Source organism: Channa argus, chromosome 8, assembly GCF_033026475.1.
Source record: "Channa argus isolate prfri chromosome 8, Channa argus male v1.0, whole genome shotgun sequence".
Taxonomy (NCBI): domain Eukaryota; kingdom Metazoa; phylum Chordata; class Actinopteri; order Anabantiformes; family Channidae; genus Channa; species Channa argus.
The window spans coordinates 18,129,577-18,153,576 of record NC_090204.1 but is presented as its reverse complement, the minus strand read 5'-3'; the positions used below and the strand labels follow the sequence as shown (position 1 = coordinate 18,153,576).

At 38.5% G+C, this 24,000-nt stretch overlaps 1 protein-coding gene across 2 annotated transcripts in view; it reads right to left on the bottom strand.

Annotated features, from left to right (window-relative positions):
• Positions 1 to 16,472, bottom strand: part of anos1b (anosmin 1b) — a 42,696-nt gene extending 26,224 nt beyond the window's left edge. Inside the window, exons 1-2 of one of the 2 annotated variants that reach the window (XM_067514210.1) lie at positions 16,128 to 16,472; positions 4,678 to 4,725 (exon numbers count right to left, since the gene is read on the bottom strand). In XM_067514210.1, the coding sequence (XP_067370311.1) occupies positions 4,678 to 4,725; positions 16,128 to 16,328 (249 nt within the window). In that variant the 5' untranslated portion in view covers positions 16,329 to 16,472. The remainder of the gene's footprint in view (positions 1 to 4,677; positions 4,726 to 16,127) is intronic. The other variant, XM_067514209.1, reaches the window with a different exon arrangement.
• Positions 16,473 to 24,000: the final 7,528 nt, after the last annotated feature.

Here is a 24,000-nt window from a genome sequence, read left to right as displayed (position 1 = left end):
GAAAGCCAGGTAAAAGCCAATCATTTATGTCCTAGCAGAAATGAGGGAAGATACTGTAGTTGTCGACTTGGCATTATTTTGTTTTTTATCAACTGACAAAAAATATTATACCGTTCCTCATATACAAATGTTACTGTTAGTCTGGTTTTCATAGTAAAAAACATTGGCTAGCCAAAGCAAAAGGAAAAAAAAAAAACTACTCAAACTGTTATTACAAGCAATGTGAACCTCTTATGAGCACGTTATGACTAATGAAGCAGGGAAGAGAGTTTCATAGGAGGAAGAGCTATAGTGCCTTGACGGTTATGCTCTTTTGTTCTGCATCAGACTAGTTTATTAGAAGACATCCTGCTGCCTCACACACATGGTGCACATTACAACGTCTACTGTGCATGTGTGTTTGTGTAGGAAAATAGAGATAAAAGAAGGAGGAGATGGACAGATGAAGGAATTGAGTGAGGACTATAGTTTGGTTTTAGTGAACTCCCATGTGTGCTTCCACGGGAGACAGTCCACTGATGATGTGACACAAACCATATGTGCTGCCTGGTGTGTATCTGTGTCTCCGTTATAGAGAGTCCTGATGTAAGGAAAAGATAAAGCGCTCCAGTCAATTATGTCCTATTTCTTTCATCACAATCACATATATTATCCGATTCGTACTGTAAAATACACCACATTGTTAACTGTATTGACTTACGGTATCTGTTAAAAGAAGATTTTAAACAATATCTGGGGTCTGTACCCTACTGAAAATAATCCTTTTAGATTCAATTTAATTTTGACATAAATGCTCCTTAGACACCGAATCTAAACGAAAACTGGACAAAAGGGACGTTCCCTTTACTTGTGGAAAAAACCTCAACATTTTTTTGCATAATAAAGTTTTGTTTTTCCTTTAATAAATACCACAATTAGGACCCCTAAGTGAAATGGATGGCATGAGAAAATTCAATCCATCCTTAAGTTTTACATTGCACCATTTTGTATTGTAGGGGTTTATGACTGTGAAAAAATAGCTGTCTACACGTTGAAACTCAGTGAGAACATCTATCATCAGTATTGCTACAACTTTGGATAAAGACCTGAAATGAGTTGAGTCCCCATGTTGTTCAGTAAAATCTGTCAAACATTAGTGAGCATATTACCCTGCCAAAAAGCTTGCAGTGGAATGTAGTTTAAGACCAATGCACATTTTGATAAATTTACTAATTAATAGCTCTAAAATAAGGTTTATAAACATAAGAAAAATATAGCTCCCAGGGGAAAAAGTTTCAAACTCCAAAGGAGTGTTTTTTAGATCAACAGCTAATGACCAGGAGACCCCCAGCTACTTCCCCTCCGACTCTTTCATTTTTTTTACTCTGTGGAAAAAATGGTCTAGACTATGGCTGTGTATGAAACCTCAATACTATAATCACAAAGTGTTTGGTCAGATAGACAAACCTGCTTACTTACACTTACTTACTTTAAATGTCTTTTATTTTACATAACAATTTTGGCAGTTTTAGCCTGTATTCCAGTCAGGCTTAGTTCTTGCTGTATGTAGACTTTTTGCCCATGCTGACCCCTGTCTAACACTACTTTAAAACCTCCCGTGGTTGATTGGTGTGGACAAAATGTATTATTTTAAAACTCTGGCTTCTGTTTACATTTTGTAAAGTAAGGTGTCAAATTTGTTATCACTTTTTAAAACTGTACCAAAGTCTACAGGTAGGACACTGCTTCAAACCAAATGCTGATATAGTTTCCAATGTCAAAAAGCGGCTCTTACACAAATAACAATAATGTAGTCATGCTAATTTCTACATTATTGTTAGCATAGACATTATTGATGATGTCTATGCTAACATTTGCTAATTTTGCATAAAAACTAACAGAGGTAATGTCATTAGTTTAGCAGTTACTTGGAGATTAAAGTATTGTTTTGACCGAATGGTGAACCAAATTACAAGGGTTTACAAAAGGGAAACAACCATGTGCTTTTTTTTCCAAATCCTGTGCTTTAACACCCCCCCTTCTACCCCAACCTCCTTACACAAATGATGTTGCTTTTAAATTACATCTCCTAATGCACTCTAGTTCCTGTCCGATTTAGCATGACAGCTAGATATCACCAAATTATCACATCTCTAGCCAATAATAACTATGCTGCCATGTAATAGGTGACCTACTGAAGCATAACTAAGTGCCGATAACAGCTAAAACTCACCATTCTAAAACAAGATAACACTCAAATCGGCTGTGGGATCTGTGGTTTACCTTCATACAGTATGTTTAAAAAGCACTTCTGTTAGCCTATAATTAAGTGGACTGTGCAGACTGTATAATGCTTCCAAGGTGCCTTATAAATAAAAACCACTAAGCCCTAAACATCTTCCACTTACCCCATTAACAAATATTGTTAACATTGGGCGCATTAAACAGTGCTGGACTTCCTTATACCTATAATTTATTATTTTGATTAATTTTGGCAATTACGGCTGAGGACTGGAATATGTGCTTTTCTGTTCTAATTTATTTTCGTTGGCTTGCCGTAGTGACTTTTACAAATTGGGTCGGATCCACTTTCAACAGACTATAAAACGGTAAGAATTAATAACTCTGCAAGTCAAACAAGCAAGAAGACACACTGCATGTCTGTGAAGTATCGGAGTGCCTGAGAGGAAAATTGTGGTTTACACAGAGTCAGCCCCCACTGGCCAGTTTCTGAGACTGTTGTTGGACCCGATTACAGCATAGTGTCACAGTGGTATTAACATGTACATGTACCACAGCAAGTCTTAAAGCCAGAGTTATAAAGTTTGGACATGGTACTTTACTAAATGAGGAAAAACGGGCCGTTCTCACACATTGTGTCTGTTAAATTCTTTTTCTTAAAAAAATAAAGGAAGTGAGTGAAGGGGGGGAAACAAGAATAGAAATGATAGAGATACGTGTGCGTTAGGGGTCAAAGGAGCTCTTTGTGTGTGGTTTTTGTTTGAGATGGTTTGTTGGGGGTTAACTCTAGTTGAAAGTTGATGTCTGATGTTTCACCGAATTTGGTATCGACTGCAACAATGGGCTGGCGGGAGCACTGAGGGGGAACAGACTCTTGGCTATTGTTGACATTAACCCCTGCTAACCCCATCACACACACATACACACACACACACACTTAAATACATGTTATATAAAAAGAAAGCACCAACGTCTGTTGCTGTCTACCTTTACTCGAAAAGGTAAAGGAAAAGTCATATGAATTTGTAGTGAGGCTTGAAATGTAAAATATGACTTTGGTGTGGTTCCAACTGATCTTAAACTTTAAAATAGGTTTGAACCTGAACTGAGAGTTCAGAAAACACGTCAATAAGAAGCAGACAAAATCAGACATAATACCGCAGAATATAGCTCACACTATATTAACTGACTATGTCAAAGTTAATATGTAGTGAGCAAAAGTCTGTAAGTAAAAGGTTATGGTTGACAGTAGTTATTTAATCCATAAGAGCATTTCTGGTCCATGCACATTCAACAAACTGTGTTTAGAGATCAAAATGCTCTCTGGTGACTGTGTGGTAAAAAGAAAAGAAGGTGTTTATCTTTAAGTCTTTCTGAATTTGAACATGTCAATTTCCCTTAAATATGGAAACTGCATTGCAGTTCCTGTCTTTTCCACCCACTGTCTGTGTCTCTGTGATGGGGCCGGCGGTCTAAGGCCCACAGTAATGCCCAAGAGGCTGGAACTGCAGCACAGTTAAAAATACTCAGCATGGAAACTCCTCTTGAATCAAACAATAAATTAGAACACACACAGACACACACACACACACACAGTCAAGCAGCATGGCAAGCAATGTTAAATGAATAAACTGATTATTTTTTGCTCCTTAGAGGACGGACAATGTGAGTATACAAAAGGATGTTACTGTAACTGAAAAAATACAATCTTTGGCATGCAGCACTCTTGATGATTCCATGGAGAGATAAGGAAAGACTGTGACCCTGTCTCATTGTCTTTCAAAGCAGAAGTGTTTTTGCTTTGTGGTGAGAAGTCTTAGCAAAATGAACAAAATGTGAAGCCACTCCATGAATATTTTCTACACTTTATTAACAACACATATTTGGCCACTTTGACAGCATTAATTTCACTGGAAGGCTACAGCTAATGTCTGTAAACATTGTTGAAGGACAGTTGAAGAGTCTTCAGAAAGTTGATGTAAGTTGCATTAATATAACAATTAAAATAGGGTGAATGGATCCTATCAGGCAACTGCATGGTACTTGCCTGAACATAAAGTTTACTTCCTCTGGGCATTAACATTGAGCCCTGAATCTTATTACAAAATAGTTCACTGGGAATGCTTGCATGTATGTGACTGGCAAACATAATACTTTACTTTGTTAAACCAGATGCCATGTTCTTGCTACTAGCTACTTCTAATTAGCTGAGAGCAATGAGGTCTACCAGGAAGGTGTAACATGCAAAGGATTCACTCTATCAACCATTGCCAAATGTGGTGCCCTGCATGACTGAGTTGGCAGTGGCAGTCAAAACGCCCAGGTATTTACCACTGCACCACAAACTCGGTTTTACGGATAGTAACAATGTGGGCTTGGAATTCTTGAAGGATCTTATGCAAGTCAGTGAAGCATTCTCACAAGTATACTAGCACAAGAGTGTGTGCACGGATTTACCTGAGCACAGCGTCTGTGGTTTCGACACCAAACCAGAACTTGGTCACTCTGGAAGAGACAGAGAGGATGAGGATTAATACAAACACAAAGATAGAGAAATAAAACTTCCATTGTCAAATGTAATGTTTAAAGCCTTCCGTTGGTGTCCAAGGAAACTTACAAAGAGACAGAAAGACAAATATTATTAAAAGGTCACTGAAAAAATTACATAACTAGAGCGACATGGAGCCAGACACACATTCAACCTTTTTCTTATTTACATAATTATCCTTTGGGTGAAACATGACTTAACGCTCTATGTTTGTGGTTGCTGAACCAGACTGAGACACGTCACTTGGACAGATGTAGGTTTATGTGTGTATGTGTACAGTTTCTGCTAAATGAGTCAAGACCACCAGTAAACATGACTATTACAACCCCTGTGACAGAGTAAGACGTCATCACATGACCACAGGGACAGAAATACAGATGAAATAAACCAACACTAATCCTTAAAGTGTCTTCAGATTTTCAAGATCAAATTGTATCCTTATCCATATATATGCACTGAACAGAACTAAGAAATAATTGGACATTTTACCTGAAACAAAAGTGTCCTGTTAATGCCTGAGAAATAAGTATTTTAAGCAAGATTACATAATTGTAAGTTCTAATAACAATTTTATAATACCTTGATAACACTTACATCAATAATACGCATATAATATAATAATATTCAGCTTATTGTCACATTAGTCAAACATTTAACTCTGCTCATTGTTAACTCTGCAAGTACTATTTATTTTCTTTACTGGTATTTATCAGTATTTCATTCAAAATGTCAAAATATGGAAAAATGCCCATAAAAATTTCCAGAGCTAAAGATAAAATTTTCTGTTTGCTTGTTTTATCTGTCCATCAGTGCAAAACCCAGAGATATTCAATTTACAGGCAAAATATCTTCACATTTGAGAAGCTGGAGTCAGACCATACTTGGTGTTTTTGCTTGAGAAATTGTTGACATTTCTGTAAATCAATGAATAGATTAAAGAGTTGTTATTGTAGGAAACAAACCAAAAAAAGGCTTTGGATGGGTTAAAGTAATGGGGGAGGGCTAAACTGTACTGAACTCTATTTCAGTTGTATTTTTAAGTTATTAAAAATGTTGAATATCCCACCTTCAAGACCGAATAGTGTTGAATGTGTGCCCACTATGACATTACACCCAACTGGATATTGGATACACAGGGATCAACCCAACACTGCCCAGACCTGGGTTAAGTAATGGGCGACACAGAGAATACCCATCTGTAGACAAAGTTTGCATTGTAGCCAGGTTAGGATCGAGACAGGTTTTTAAAAGTGTTCTTTAAACACAAACTACACAGTGAACTTTTAAAACAAGCACTAATAACTAATTCAGGAGCCCCAAGGGGAAAAAGTTCTATTTACACTGTAACAGGCATCCTGTCATCTCCAAACATTTTCAGATGATTCTGCCTTGGTAGGATTCATTCCCAATGGTGATGATCAGGCAAGATTATATTGTGTGCCCCCTAGTACAAAGTCTGTATAATCTGTGTGTCTGTGTGTGAGCCTGTGCATGTAGTATGTGCTCTGTGCTGAATTGTCGAGAGCATTTAAAGCAACCAAATTGGCGTGTGTCTATTTTCTATTTATTGTATTTTTTTAGATGCAACACTGTTCTATGATGTTGTGCCTCCGTTACACACCGACGCCTCAATGAAATCAAGCTTCTCCTTCTAACTCGCACAATCTCCCGCTGTGTGCTGCGTTTGTAAAATGTGTGGTTGCTCCTGACACTTTGCAGAGTTTATATGTGAAAGATACTTCAGTTGTCAAATGATCACACGTTTAAAATTCAGATTTATTAAAATGAAAAATGGCAGAATACGTGCTCTTTAAACAATAAAAAGTTGTTTAAATTACTTTCCATTACTATAACCCTGATATTTACACATACAGGTTTGCTACATCTTTACACTTCACTGAAATCACTTGATCTCCTACCATTAAGACAACAGCTTTAGTTTTTTTTTTTGTGGGCCAAAGACCATGTCAGCAGTTTTAACTTGAAATGGTGAGAAAGTCAGTTAGGGTGCCAACTCTGCTGCTTTTCCTTCTGAAATGCTTTGTCATCAGCACAATGATGCTGCCATCATCCAACATCAAAACAACTATTAGACTACTGCTGGGTGTGCATTTGTGTCTGTCTGTTGTCATGTCTGTGTGCCCTTAAGGGAGTATATGAACACGCACGTGTGTGTGTTTGTGCGCATGTGCGTGCACATGTGGCATAAGCCCTCTTAACAACTCCAAAACCCTCTCCTGAGTGAGCTGTATTTAGCCTGAAACAGGCTCATCTCTTTTCACACACACAGCAACTTTTAAATAGCCTTTGTGCTTCTGGTATGATGGAGGTTAATGGGTTAGAGTCAGGGTAACAGTGGTTAGAGCTTTTAGGATTAAAGGCTTTAATGGCATTAAAAATCCTGAATTGACTCTTTCAATTAGACTTTTTTGGTGGTTACTGTAGTTGTGGCTAAATAAGATATTTAAAAATATTTAAACGTGGAACTTAAGCATTTGCTGTCACTTGAACAAAATGGCTTTTTATGGAGTGAGAAAAAGATCAGCAAAAGACCATCACCTACTTTACAGAAGTGCTACTCAGTTGTCTGTGTAATTTTTGTAAATTTACAATAATGACAAAGCATCATGCCTTCTTCCTGCAGACACTGACCACTGAGCAAACAGTATGTGTGAAAATTATCAGAGCTCCAAGTTGTTCACTAATTTTGTTCCTCTCATACTCTCACTTCATTCCATTTCCAATGCTGCTTACTGGTCGCTGGCTTGTCCAGCTGTTGGCGTCATAAAAAAGATACAACACACAGAGTGCAACCACAATGACTGGGTTCTGAACAAAGTGTGTTCAGAGCTGACGACACATAAACATAAAGGCATAAAGAAATATTAAGGCCTATGTAAATATGCCTTTAAGGCTATAAAAATATCGATGGGGTGGGACCCTTGGCTTAACAGTAATCTGTGCTAGTTGTTAACAGGGATATTGCTGAGGCTACAGCTAAACCAGGTTAAACCCCTGGTGAATAGATTAGTAACATGTCTGTTGGGAAGGATGGATGGAGAGAAGATTAGGTAAGAAGGGAAATAGAAGTGTTGTGGTATCACACAAGAGATAGAGACTCCTACGCCCACTTTTTTTCTCCTTCCTACTGTCTCCAAAGCACTTTCTGATGCCACCCAGGTGATACTGATTGTGTAACCCAGTTTCCATGGATGCAGGTTTAACAGCAGATACATAAAGAGATTCAAATGTTTTAAGAATTAAATTAAAAGGCAGCCACAGTGTCCTCGTGGGTCTGTTTGTTAACACAGGTGTGAGTAACTTTATTAAACTGTGATTGAAATAAAAAAAGAGTCAAATTCTTGATCCAAAACTGCTGCAGTTCAATAGCTTCCAATGTTGATCTATTGCTAGTTTATTCAAAGACAGTTTTCGTGTTGCACTGAGTTGCAATTTTCCTTAAAAAGTAGCCATCTCCCTTAAATGTCTCTAGAATGGCTCCTGTCCCTGCAAATTTAAGCGTCTTTGAGCGTCTTTAAATACATTTATTTTTGCTCCTTGTGGTTTTCTTGGAGAAACATGTCAAAAACATGTCAAATTTGAAACTAACACGAAACTCAAATGAGAATCACAGTTTTGTCTCTGAGCAGTAGAGGAGCAAGTTTTGAGCAGTAACATTTTCTAATGTACTCCTGCTACCATTGCTGAAGAATTTTCCACCATGTGGCGAACAGGGAGCAAGCTCAATTTTTTCAATATCAGGGTCTAGTGAATTTTTTAAGTTATTTTCTGATGGTGTTTTATGTTTTACTGCTTATTCTACTGAATTCTGCATTCCTCACATTTCCTAGCATGCCTTTGCCAGTTGCCAGTGTTCCAAAACTTTTAGGTATTAAGCAGGGTTTGTGTATGTAGTGGGAGAGGGTTAGTCTTTATGCTGCATTGCAATCAGATTTGATAAGACTAGCATTAAGTAGAACAATTTCTTCCTTTGTAATTAGGAATACTGTACCCTACATACAACGTGCATATGTATAATTTAGCTTAGTTGCATATTATTATTGTTGTGATTTCTGTATTTCCCTTGTTTGAAGTGATGCATTACAGTTAAGTGAGGTCATTTTCTGAGCTCATTATACTGTTCTAGCTGAATGATAGGATGCCAAATATTTTTGAAGGTTAATCATATACACATTATTCATAATCAAGTCTACATCACAGTCTTAATTATTTCTCCCCACAATATCATCATGTTCTCAAAATCCATATCTGAGTTTTCCAGTTGAAAATACAATTCTTGATTTTGGCTGAATGATTAATCAGGTTGGGGTGAACATAGTAGAAAGATTGTTTTTCAAGCATCTACCCATCTGCTCTCTACTGGAAGAGAAAAAAGAGCTGTTACACACTACAGCTGCATGATATTGCAGAAATATTTCTTTCTATGCAATATTTATTGCTATATAAAAATACAGAAATCTTCACCAGATGACTTAAAAAGCTCAATTTGAAAATAATTAATTATTATAGAATTGGGTAATATTGTAAGTTAGTGCTGCATATACCTGTTTTTGTCTCTCCCCCCCTTTATTCATTGTCATAACATAAAATGCCACCATTTTAAATATCACTGTGTATGTGTATGTATGTCTCCTCTCGATGGGGTGCCATAGGGATGTCTTTTGTAGGCCAATCTGGACGTTAGCCTGTTTCTGGTCCATTGACAAAAAGCTAATAAGCTTTGAAATTTGCATTATTGTAGAAAATAAGCTCTGTGCCAAACCTACAATGTTTACATGCTTTGATCAGCATGACATCAACTTCACAAGCACTAATCTTAGGATTTGTAATTTGATTTAGTACACTTACCTTTTCTACAAACACCTTTAGTTCTATGGTGAATTTATTTAGCTAATGATTCCAAGTAATAAACTGAATGAGGTTTTAAATACAGAGAAGTGAGTAGATGAGATGTTCATGGTTCCCGACAACCTCTGTAGCCTCATGTAGCCACTTGTTAACAATCCTTATTTTTAGGAAACATAAAAGCTCAAAACTCGCACAAGGGGGATAATTACTGGTGACTTTAATGTTGAAAAATAAAATCCAAAACTCCCCTGATGTCATGTTAACTATAGACCTTTTTTCATGCATTTAGCCAAAAAAACATGGACTTCAGAGTGGAAGGTGGGAATCTAACTAATTCCTGGGTTTTTAGGACTGCAATGTGACTGCCACACATTAATTCATAGCAATGATGAGGCTGAAACAATATATTGTTCAGCCCTAGTAAACATACAATTTGCATTCCCTCATCCTTCTGCTGTGTGGTGCTCCTTATCCACAACACCTTTCTTGAGTGAATGTTTCACTCCACTGTCCTTCGTTTAAACAATTCAACTCTTTCTTAGTCTTTTCATATTGCTGCCAATTCCTATAAAAATGACAGGACAGGACTGGAAAACTCTAGATGTTCTAGTCAAAGAACTGAGGACAGAGTGGAGGCCAGTTAAACATCTCCAGATTTCCACAGAAGAGATATAAAGCTGATCTCCCTCTGTTGGCCTCACATTTTCATTATCTTTCTTAGTCTTTTTCACGCTCTCTTTCTCTGCGTCTTCCTCAGCATAACAACTCTTGCTGTCTGTCACTCCTCTAGAGCCTCCTTCTGCAACACACACATTACATGGATTTACACAGTTACACACTCATCCCAAGTCAATTTCATGGGGCATATTTGCTGTCAGAGCAAATCAAGGCAGTTTAGACGGGTCTGTGTGCTGTATGGTCATTAAACGGTGGTCAAAGTTGGGTTTCTTAGGTTCTTTCTTTGGAGTGTGTGTGAGTCTGTCTGCAGAAAAACAGCTGTACATGTTGAAAAAGTCAAGGAGAGAAAGGACGACTGGATCAAGAGAAAAGAAGTTGGATGTGGAGAAGCAAGAGGAAGTTGAAAAGAACAGAGTAAGGCAGGAAAAAGAAGGTGAAAGATGGAAATAAATATTAGTTGATATGAGCAGGGTGAATACTGGTAAGGACTGGTGACGTACCTGCTGGAAAACAGGATGCAATAAATTCTGGTTACTGCTGTTCATCTGACTGGAATTTACTCTTTTGAGTTCCTTTCGTAATGGGAACTTTAAATTGTGCATTTTATCTATAGAGATAGACCATTTTAAAATTTACACTTATTGTGGCTTTACCCTAGCTGTGGAGAAAGTTGCATTACATGCATATATTTTCAAAACTCTAGTCAGAACCCATGTATAGACATCTAAAACCTTTAGCCCCACAATATTTCCCACAGGAATGTTTAAGTCACCATGCCGGAAAAATATTAAGAGAATTTCAGTCCCACACAGCTTACAATGTATGACTTATAACAAAAGCATGCAAAAATCGTATATTTCTCTGATTTTAATGATGGATTTCTTCAAGACTCTATTGCATAGCAATACTAAAGACACACAGTTTTTACACATATTTTAAATCTGGGATCCAAGAGAGAAATTTGTTTGAGCCGGACACACAAGAGACCTATCTGAAACAGAACTGACCCACAGAGCAACAAACGCTTGCAATAAAAGACTTCCACATGGTTCCGATGGCTGCAGAGTCCACAGCAATCACTGATCGCTGAGCCTGATCTTACTAGATGCAACAGCAGGAAGGCAGCAGTGACACAGTTGCACATGCAGGCACGCACACAGGCACACACACACACACACACACACACACGCACACATTCAGAGAGAGAAACCTGTCCATGGTCAACATGCATGCGCACAGCTGCACACACCCTTCAGTGTTTGAAACAGAGAATAGAGGAATATAAATCACCCTTCTGCCAGATGAAGTGATAAAACATGAATGTGCATATGAGAGAAAACGAGAGATTGTGTGCACATATTATATGTGTCTGTTGTGGCCAGTGTTTGTGGTGAGACATAGTAGAAAGTCTATTTAACACGAGGCATTAACTCTGCTAATCATACCCAGATGATCAGACGCAAACATAGCTACAGTGTGTGTGTGTGTGTGTGTGTGTGTGTGTGTGTCTGTGTATGTATGTGTTCTGTGTATGCATCATTTATGTGTGAGTGTGTGTCTGAATGTGTGTGTGAATGTATCATGAACAACTGCCACTCAACAGATTATAAAGTTCTTCCCAAAAAGTCCAGGCTGAGGTCTGAGCATTCCCGACAGAATCCCCTAATTAGCTTCCGTGTGAGTGTGTGTTTCCATTCATGTGTCATGGTTGGTGTTTGAGGTGCCGTACATCCTGTAAACAACAAGCACCGCAACAATGTGGTTGGTATAAGGTCCTAAACCTTGCCTCATCCGACTATTATGTCACCATCTGTCTTTCATGATGAAACTCCCATCAGTAAAGAAAATACTCTCAGTGGTCACCAAATTAAAGTAAAAGTAAAACTCTGAAATTTTGGGAAATATGCTTATTGTCTTTCTTGCCAAGGAAATTACACAACAAGAAAATCTGTCTGCTAAATGTGAAGCAACAGCCAGCAGCCGGAGATCTGTGGAGACTCCACTATGTCCCAATCAAGAAACAGTCCAGGACATAGCTCTGTTTAAAACTGAGCTCTATCATTTTTACTTATTGGTTCTTTTACTAAATAAATAAACAACATGCTTAAGAGTGTGTGCTAAGTTAAATTAAATATCCTCTGGTGGTAGCTTCATATTTAGGGGCATGACAGCAGTATTAATGTCCTTATCTCTGGGCAAGAAACCAAATACTGTAGGCATATAGCCCAAAATGATAAACTTTTGCTTTAAGTTCAATTATGACTCAGCTGTGGAAAACAGACACCAGTGAGAAAAAGAATAGATTTAATTCCTCAAGTATCAGATATAATAGGCCATCACAGTTTTGATGTGGTGAATGAGTCTCTGTCTTTCTGCAGGTAAAAGAACAAAGCCTTGCCGCTCAGTGCTTTGCCATTCCAGCTGTGATTTACGGTCTTTAAATTTCTGGCCCAGGTTTCAGGTGAGTCACTCCTATGCCACCACAGCTTTATCACCATCTATCCAAGGATCTACTGATCAAATGACATGGCAGTCACAAAGCTCCAGAAAGTATAGGCTTTATCTCTGAGGTGAATCAAACAAGCCTTTGTCTCCTGCCGTCACCCACTCCTCTGCCCGTCTCTCTGCTCACCTGTCTTCTTGCATATCATTCCACTTTCTAGCTTATGTATCACCCCGTCGGGTTATCTGTCTTCATGCAAGTCTGTTGCACCTGTCTGTGCATCTACCTGCCTGCTGACCCCTCTTTCCATCTTCCTGCTTGACCGCATCTATCAACTTGCCTTTATCTCCCCGTCTGACTGTGTGCAACCTGACCTGACCGTTGTCTCTACTTTTTTTTCAGAGCGTGACTTGTTGGCTGACCGACCTCTGGGCTGATTAGAAATACCTACCGCAGAGCAGCTGTGACACACAAGCATGCATGCACACACACATAAACATGAATGCACAGGCAGCTCATTCAGTCTCACACTGGCCCTCTGCCCCTGCTCAAACCGCTAACCGTCCGCTCATCAGTACCACAGACTTAGGAGTGTTTAAGACATTGCAGTCTAATCTGATCTACTACGTATGTGCAAAAAGATCCAGCACTGCAGGCATGGCTGGAATTTTATTTTTAGGAGTTGACTTCTAGAAGGAATTTGGGAATTAGCAAAATACCAACATATATATGCTCATGTATACACATACGCACTATAATTACACTATTACACCATACAAGAGAAAGTAGTGGAAAACCCAGAGATGCGGCAGAAAGAGAGGTGTAAATAGAAAACTGGTGACTCACATTCTAGTGGCTACACACTAGCCACACACACACACACATAAAGAGAAAGAGCCAAAAACACAGGGTTCACCCACATCAAGCCAGAGGAAGCAATATGTGTCTTTGTGTCTGAGTGTGGTGACAGTGGAGGATGAGTAAAGCTCTATTTGCCAACACTGATGTTATAGTTACTAGGACTGCAATCAAAAGATTTTTTTTTTCAAGCATTATATCTTTTAAATGAATGAATCCTCTAAGACACAGTCTCTCCCAGCCATCAATCACTCTGTGTGCACTCTACACAGTCCTATAATGGGTTCAGGGAGTGATGCTGTTCTCCAGGATGTGGCTAAAAGGAAACTTGTTTCTGTGTTTGCTCACAGTTTAAATGCTTTTTTTACTTTGCTATAACACACAAAGTTTTAACAACATTATATCCAAGAATGAGTTTTTGATTCACACATCCATATCATAACTCTGTTTTTCATTTTTTTGCTAATTACAATAATTACATCAGTGTTGACTTGTTTTAAGGATTTATTAGGATTGCTACTAACACGTACTTCACTATTGAATTATTATCATTATTATTATTATCTGCATGTTGATTTGGCACAGTTTTTTTCACACCGGATGACCGTCCTGACACAACCCTCGCCAATTTCTACCGACCTTGGACCGGCACTGCACAGCTGGGGATGGAAATGGGCTGTTGGGGGTTCAGTGTCTTGCCCAGATATACTTCGACATATAGCTGGGGCCGGGGATCGAACCACTGACCCTGTGTTCCGTGTACAACTACTTTTATATTAGTAGAGGATTTGTCTATACATGTCAGAAGTATAAAATTGTCTTAAGAAATCATGTTGCAGTTTGTTGAGCTCAAGGTAACATTAACAACAATGTGTTGTTTTCTTTACATTACAACATAAAATAGCGAAATCTTTCAAATCCTCACAGACTTGAAGTTGGTATATTTGCTTAACAAATGTCTCAAAATGTAAACAGTTTCTCCACCTAATGGCCAATTATTGACTGTGAAGTGTCTAAGAACCTAAACATATAATATTAACTCCAAAACACACTCAAAAGTATTTTCACAATAGAATGTAACTTTATTTTTAAAAAACTTCTCATTAGACAATGAATGTCTGGCCTGTTAACTACTTCCTAGTCAGCTGCTTTAATTTCTATCGCTGCTGTTTGATGCTCTGCATGTGACTACTGCACTTCACTTCATAAAGTTCAAACCAAATGTTCCTTTTTTCACACTTATATTCCAATAACCTCACTACACACACACATACACACAGAGTCATCTAGTGGCCACCATCATTACCCAATGCACAGGTGGCAAAAGTCTATTCTGGATGGATGAGGACCAGACCAAACCTTCATTTTATACATGAACATCTGCAAAAACGCACTTTCTTCTGCACACCGCAGAGCCATTGGGGCTGAACTCCGTGGTTAATGACTTTCCCACCCACTACACAGCATGCACATGTTGAAGCCGTTAACGATAAGTGGCTTTTCGAACTTGGTAATGTCCTAATGCCCTTGTTAATCTCACATTCCTCACTACAAAGGCCACGGTACCTGCGCCAGCACTTTCAATAGGATGAGCAATTTTTTCAGCTATTGGAAACTAACAACCTCACATTTTGCACCCTATTGGCATTGGGTAACTTTCTTTAAGCAACATTTAAACATCTGTCCAAAACGTCCTGATAAAACACACATTGGGAACAACAAAAACATCATAAAGTCTACTTGGATTACAAAATTCAGCAGTATCAGCTCTAGTGTGCCTCCACATTGTGTGTAACTACACCTCTTAGCTCAGTCAAAATCACTGCACAATGTGACATTAAAAGGCCACTGTTAATGTACAGACACTAATTGTATTCAAAAGGAAAGAATGGCAAAGTTTATTATATGTCTTTGATTAGAAGCATACAGTGATGATGACTACATGTTACGTGTCCTCCAGCAAGCAATGTAGTTCATGAAAAGTGTGACAGAAGTGAGGTAACTCGGACCTGTCCTCCGTTAAATTAAACCACATATATTAGCAATAGTAATAAAACACCATTACCTGATCGTTGTACAACAACTATTGGCTACCTCAGTTTCTGCTGGTCTCACTGAACTACTGTGTGCGCATCAAGATGGTGATTGAGCTGCAGTATATAGTATGTTATCAACAATACAAGCAGTAAAAGCAGCTAGTATCAAAATACAGAAAATACAACTGACCATGTAAAGCAGGACCTTAGGGTAGAGAAAGCAAAACTGTGCAGTCTCCTTACATTGGGGAAGTGATTTATACTTGCTTTTACGAGTTTTTTTGAAGGCTTAAATACATTTATGTAACTAAACTAATTTTTAAGAAGGAAACACTATTAAAATCCTCTGCCATGTTTGTTTTATGACCTATATTGTTGTGGACATTGTGGTCGCGTCGACCGCTGACTCGAGGTCATTTCTGACTTCAGTGGAGGTAAATGCACTCAAACAAGTGGCAAGATTGCTTGCGGGTACCTGGAGTTGTCTGAAGGCAACGTTAAGCTGAGTCATGTGCAGAGTGAGGCACCTGGACGTGCATCTGGCGATGTTGATTTTCTCCTGAACATCCTCCTGCTCGGATGAACTCCTGCGGGCACGAGTGGCAGCCAACACCGCGCAGAGGAGCACCAACACGTCCCGACCAACTGACATGACACCGGGAACAAACAAAAGCATTAAAGGGGGCAGAAAAAATCTATTATACAGAAGACTTTTCTTTCTCGTGTCCACTTCGTGCCGCTCACGCGACTCTTTAAGTTCAGAATAAAAACATCCACTGCGTACGCGCGAGCATGGAGCTGAGCGGCTCTTACCGCCACACACCCCGCCCCCATTGGACACGCCCACCGATAGTGCACGTGCGGCCATCCGGAATTACAGTACTCCCCTTCATCCATCATCGTCACCTTGATACAAATGACAAAGAGCATCATCAAAACATTTAATCATTATCATCATTACTTCCTTCATCTTTCTCACCATCGCTTTCATGTTTATTTTTTCTCATTTTATTAATGCTTAAGAAATCGACCATCTTCCACGTCCAACATTGTTCTCTACATTCCTCATCATCAATCAAATCATTATGACCAGTACACAAGTTATTCACAATCATCATCCTTATCCAGCATTTCAGCAACATTTTCAACACCATCGCTGTCATGATTACAGGCGTATAGCCACATTTTCTCAAAATATAACTATATAACTTTTGAAGATGACTTTATCCAGTCAGATCGCCACCCTGTTTTTTTTCTTAATCATGTCATTACAACAGGTGTAAACCATGAACCTATTATTCTTAGTATTATTATTATTATTATTAGGATAATTATCGGGAACCCTTTCCATTTAGCTGCTTCAGTTTCAGGGTCTTGGTGTTGTGTGTGTGGAGGTCAACGTCACATTGCACTGGGACATTTGCGTAGGACATATGCTGGGTGGTATCATCAAATGTTGGATCATGGTGCTATTTTGAGGTTCTGACGGCTTCACTGTATCACTCTATCACGGAATTTTCTTTTTCTTAGGTCTGTGGTTTCTGAGGTCTGTGGTGTATTCTGACGTAGGAGTACACAAAACAGAATAAGCAAGAAACTATTCAGAGATATTTCTCAAATGCCCTATTGTACAATTAAGTCCTAATAATAATATCAGTAGTAGTAGTAGTAGTAAGTAGTAGTAATTCACTATGTCTTATCCTTCAAGCCAATGTATTTAAAAAGCTGTTAATTAAGCTTTAAGGTACAGAGTAGCATGTCTTAAGTATTTTCTTCCCAGTAACACATGCCTCCAACTCAGTGATTTAATCATTCCTCCAAACGCGTCTTCTTTCATCATGTCCATACATAGATGACTCGTAATTGTCGGTCCATATAAAGTTATTCGAGAAAATTCTCTTTGAGGGATGTGTGCAGCTACAGGTCAAGTCTTTTGATTTGCTGTGCTTCAGCTTTCCTTTTTGAAATAAATGTTAAATGCTCTTCTGGGACATCCCTGGTTTCACTTTCTTCATCTCTGCTTTCTGGTTTTGTTCTACAGTACCATGTAGCTCAGTGTGCAGCTACCCATCATGGATCAATGGGTAAAGCATCGGGTTAGGATGCAGAAGGCTGTGGAATCGAATCCCACCTCATCAGGTATGGCGTCGCCCAGCCACCAAGGGCTACCTTGATCGGATAAAATGGGAGGGTTGCGGCAGAAAGGGCCCTCAGCATAAAAATCGGTTTGATCGGTTGTGATAGTGGACAAAACCGACCTTTTAGTGTGTTCAAGGTAGAGACTGTAAACTTAACACGCAGTATCTGCTAGAATTGATATGATCATATATTATATTCATATTAATATTATCATTATCAATATTATATTGCTAAGTTAAAAAGTCGTAGATCCCAGTCAATGTCATATTTGTTTTGGCACACGAACACATTAATTTCCCTCTGTCGTCGGCTTTGGGATGTTTTCCTATCTGCAGTGCTTCCAGACGTTCCGGACCAGTTGTTACCTGTCGGTGAACACTCTCAGTCAGGTTATTCGGTACTCGCCAAAGCAGCTTCTTCAGTCTAAGGGAAAATGGGCTCCATATCAGGAATCGTTTCACATGTTGTATGAATAGGCTCCTTAGGTGGATAATAGGGGAGGATAAGGTGGAGTCATAAAAATGTAACGATTACGAACCTAACACCCCTAATCCCTTATGATAGGATTGTTAGGTGTGGCCCTCTTGGTGGATGTATGAAGTGGTCTTAATCTTCCTGGGGATGGATGAAAGGGCAGCATGGAACATGGGAGACAGGTTGTGGCTGATGCCTCATCCTCTGTTGAGAGAAGGATTCTCATTAAGTATGTTACAGCCAGATCACTCAGTCGTCAGGTGTGTGCTACTTTCAGACTGTCAGAGACTTTGACAGTTTTTGGCAGTCCTTATGTGCCTTTAATTTTTAGCAGATTGGTCGGTTTAGAAAATAAAAAAGTTTAGAAGACGTTGCAGACGGTCTTTCTTTTCAATAAAAGTCTGATATTTTGTTAAACTGTACTATGGCCAAAGATCTGGTCAGCTGCCCATCACTACCTCATGCCCTAACTTTCTGATGTGTTAACATCTATTACTATAATGCTTATAATCCTCATTAATATCATATGGTACAATAATGCATATGTATAATGATGCTAAAATGATACTACTTTGTGATATTACTTTTCATTGTAGTTAAAATTGTTATTCTTCTCATCCTTTTCACGAACAACAAGACAATAATATGCACTTTCATCATCTTATTTATTATTTGCATTTAACCTCCTCTGTGATGATCATCCCCATGATTATTATCAATGGCATCAGATACTTAGTCACTCGGGCCATCATCACATCATCATCGTCATCATCATTATCATCATCATCATATTCTCCACTCACAATTATCACCACTGCCATAGAGTATTATCGTAATTTTCTTTTTCTCTTGCTTCACAGGTGTCATTAATCATTATCATCACCTTCAAAACTAAACCTTCAGCCTTACCTCACTCATTGTGATCATCAGCCCTACCATCCTGCTGTATAGAAGAATTTTGTATTTACTTTTGCATTATCTTTACTCCTTTGTCATCTTTACTTTCCTCTTTAATTCCTGTCCTCACCTTCAGCAGGAGGACGTCTTGTTTTTAATCATCATCCGCATCATTATCATCCCAGCTAAACAGGTCCAAATCAGATATAAGAAACAGCTGAAAAACCTAAATGCAACTACAAATGGATGATCAGGAGGTCCATTGTCACAAAAAAGAGATGAGAAAGATGAATGGGCTAATATTCTGCATGACAAAGGCCCAATAACACTTTTCTGTTCTGAACAAACTTCCTTTTATATTCTGGGAATTCTCTCCAATGGTAATTATAGGAGCAGGCTAATAAACAAGCATTTATTAATGGGAAAGAGCCCTGAAGAATTTGTTGAGGTGTCTGTCAAAGAGCCACCCAACACATTAGTCATTACTTTTTAACAGTTAATACAGAGCCAAGTGGGACTTACTAGAACCAGGGCCAAGTTCGCATGTTTGGGGTTAAAATCTTTTTGTTTATATGAAACAGTAACACAGAAGAGAAGTCATCTCTATTGGCAACATGTAGAAACATCTAATTTCTGATATAGTGGAAATTGAGTCATATAAATATTTAGCAAGTACTGGCAAGACTGTTAATGATTGTGTAGTGGAAATCAGGGTTTTCTGTGGTTTTCAGCTGCATTTCAACTGAGACGTTCTTGGTATTTATTTCCCAGGGACCAAAGTCCAAGAACCTCCCCTTGGGGTAAAACTCCCTCCAGTGCATTTAAACGTGGATTTCCACAGCAGGGCCAAAGCCCCTGGAAGATTAAACTTAAGTTGCCCCTCACTGTCCCAACTCACTCAACTCCTGACACACTTTTTACTGTCTGTGTTTGTATTTGAATGACCACAGCAGCTGTAATCTATGGGCCAGCTACTGCTTTTTGTGGCAGGCAAAACAAACAACCCTCTTGTTCAGCCCCAAGTATGAAATGCCACAAGCAGGAAATGCTGAGTGGCATCTGACCAATCTGTCGCATTCAGAGCTACAAATCCGATCCTAAAAGTATCTGTATCTACAGCGAGTACTATCCCTATGTCCCATAGACTCGGGGTCCTGGGTTGGAAGTGCAGGTAGAGGAACTAAAGCCCCTAGGTTGGAAATGAGGCGCTAATGTCTCTGGTATAATATAGGTTAGTAATATTATAGACCAGTGATTTCCAACTATTTGGCTACTTAACCCTAAAAGCAAGATGTGTCTGTAACTAAAGATTACTCACATTATATGTGGTCTGGTGGTTCAATGGGTAGAGCATCGGATTGGGATACAGAATGCCACAGGATCGAATCCCACCCCACCCGGTGTGACCTTGCCCAGCCACCAAGCGCCACCTTTATGCAGGTAAGGTTGGGAGGGTTGCAGCAGGATGAGTATCAGTTGTTAAACTCATGGCAAATCAACCTGCAGGACATGTTCAGCTGTGGCATCCCCTAAAGGGACAAAACGTAAGCCGTTGATCTTATGTGGTTAGTTTATCAATTAAATGACCGAATGACACCAAGATATATTAAATACAATTTCATAACGTTGCAATAAAGATTTCATTTGAGTAGTGAAACTTATAATTTATGTATATAAATTACAATAATTAATTCAATGATTTTAGTAACAGAAGCTCTGACATTTATTGTGTTGCTGTTTTTTCAATAAATGTAACAATAATGGTGTTAGCTAGTTAGCTCAGCCACTCAGCTAAACCACGCTTCACAGATTACTTTAAAGTAATCAAATAATGGTAAATGACAATATAACAAGTGACATTAACTTTGCATTTACACATGTGGACATAAATTTGGAGCTGTTTAACCAAATTGTAGTCATATTTCTCACAGAAGTGTGTTAATATTTGTGTTATAAAAGAAAAAGGTTAAACATTTGAGTTAAAGAAATACAAGTCATTTTGACTAAAAGAAAAGTATCTTCTTTTCTTTCCTGTCCCCAATCTTCATTATTTTAGGACCCTTACAGGGGTCCCAACCCCCAGACCTATAGTATGTGCTCCTTATGTCCTACAGAAAAAACTATTCTTGCACACACAGTAGTTGCCCATTATTTAAATGACCCAAAAAAATATTTTTATGTTTTCAGAAAACACACTGCTCAGGTTTCTGAAAAAACCATTAGTGGAGTAAAGAGCCTCCTAAACACACTCAAAGATCACACGCAAAAGCACATGTGCACTTTAACATACACATAACAGAAGGGTTTACCGTCTTTCCAAATCTTCTCACTGATTAAAGCCAAATGTCTCTGAACTGAGTTGAAAGAGAGAGAGAGAGAGAGAGACAAAGATACAGAGAGAGTTCATGTAAGACAGAAAGAACCAAGGACATATTTTCAATCTGTTACACAGTCATACAGATGTCTGGATAAAGAATGTGCCAAAATCTCAGCTTTTAATCAGTATCTAGAGGCAACTGAATATAGCACATATATTGAACAATATTGAGTGAATTCAATGGGATGTTTAATGCCCGTGGAAGAAAGTTTACATACTGCAATTAGAGTAAATTTAATCTGAAGTGTGTACATTGCTGCTGAGTATGCATTATTTATTTAACACAGCTTTATTTATACTGAATAGAACATGTTGTCCTGTGGGCCTTTCATACAATAAATATGCAAAACATACTTACAAACTTAGGTGAGTCTTTGTCTTTACAGTACTGTGCTGGCTACCTTCAAATAACATTTAGAAACATTTTCAGAAAGATCGACTTTTTAAAAAAATTTTAATTGTTAATTAGAAATTTTGTAAAAAAAATGAAATTTGACAGCCTCTTTGAGGTGGCTAGTTTAACATTTCATAGGGTCATGGTCCTCTTTTCATTGTCAAGTATGAATGAATCAGTTTTGTGTGGGGACTGATTTTGGTTTGTACTGTTTAGTCTTTTCACCACAAATGACATCAGTACAGATTATGTAATGACAGTTTTTCTTTAATGTTCACAGAGAGGATTAAGTTTCAGGTTTCATGCCAATAAGGGAAGCTATATTTCTACATGCACCCATCTGTTTGAGCTCTGACTGCTGGACCTTCATCACAACACACCACACATCATCCCTAACCCTGGTAGAATTAATCATCTTTATGAACTACGAAACAGAGAAGCTGCTTCAAATTTTAAATCTAATCTTCACGTACTTAACATGTCAGTGACCTAATCCAAACTGTGTCATCTACAGAATCCCAGAGCATTTAAATGTTTTTGTCAGAATCCCTACATGTTATCATTCCTGTCTAATAATACTGAAGTCATCAGAGATTATTTTCTACAGCTGAAACTACTCACAGTTCCTCAGATTTCTGTCGTCTTCAATGTCTACAACAGCACTATTTCTCAAGCCATGGTCCAGTGACACAAAAGTGGCTCATTACGAATACTTGCTAGCAATGGTTGGAAAATGTACTGAGAGCATCTGCTTCAGTAAATGTGATGACATTCTGTAAAATTCTTCTTAAGTAGAACTTAAGTTCCTACCACTTGAGTTCTGCTCAGGTGGAGGTAATGGAGTGGAAGTATGGAGTACTTCAAAATGAACATTGGTTGTGTAAAATACCTTAAGAGTGTACTTTTTGATGGTGTTTGCTGTTGTGAAACATGGCTTAGTACAGTCAGTGTTTGTCAAGAGCAAAAGAAGGCAGGATGTTTTCAAATGAAGCTACAGTGTCACTATGTGGCATGTAACCACAATTACAGTTTTATTATCCATTCCGTGAAGTACCCTGCTGTTTAAATTAGACATTTCACTGCTTTGTGGCCTGAATGTCCCACAGCCCTTCTCAACAAGGCCAGTAGTCCATTGGTGGGGGTCTTCCTAAAAATAGAGAGCAAAAAACAACTTAAATGTGTCATGCTGGGGAAAGAATTCTCACAAACCAGCAGTACAAATATCGTTATTGATGTTCAGTTTATAAAGCATTAGTATATTTTTCAGAAGTGGGACAAAGTCATTGTTTTGCAAATCTCAAGTAAGTTTCAACTCAAGACCAGAAAGTCCTAAGTCAAGGACAAGTCCTAACCCATATTTTTGGGTCACAAAACAGGGGATTATGTCTTATTCACCAATTAATTGCTGTTTTATATTTCTGTACATAGTTAAAGTACATGAGTACAGATCAGAAATAATTACTACTAGTCTCTAATTTTTTAAATGTTTTTTTAAAATAACAATTAAGTTTGGGGCCAATGTGGCTCAACAGGTAGAGGATGTCACCAATTCTAACAGTGGTTAGATCCCTGGCTGAGATGCCAAGCCCCACTTTTTTCCTGATGACTCAGGCACTCATTTAATAAGTGTTTAAATAAATGGTAAACCAATGAATGGCTAGATTAGTGTAGTCTGGAAAACACTTAAAAGATGATCAAGTGTGACTAAAATTGGGAGTTTATATCATTTTATTTTGTCTTTGCCTAGTTTAGAAGCTTTTACTTAATTTGTCTTCAACAGATGTGACCATTTGTATGAACTACAAGTACCTTGAGAAACTGCAGGCAAATGGGATCCACGAGCCTGTTCCTAACTGCAGAGGAACAGACTCAATAATACAAGATCAAGGGTCCATAATACTAGGAGGGACTCCAGGCAGTGTAAAGATGCCTCTGGGACAATCCAGCACATAAAAGCTGGGTGTCAGATGCTAGCAGACAGGGCATACATGGAACTCCTTAACCAGGTGGCTGTGACCCCAAAGCAAGTGGCTTCAACAGATCCCAGGAACGACATCTGACATGTCT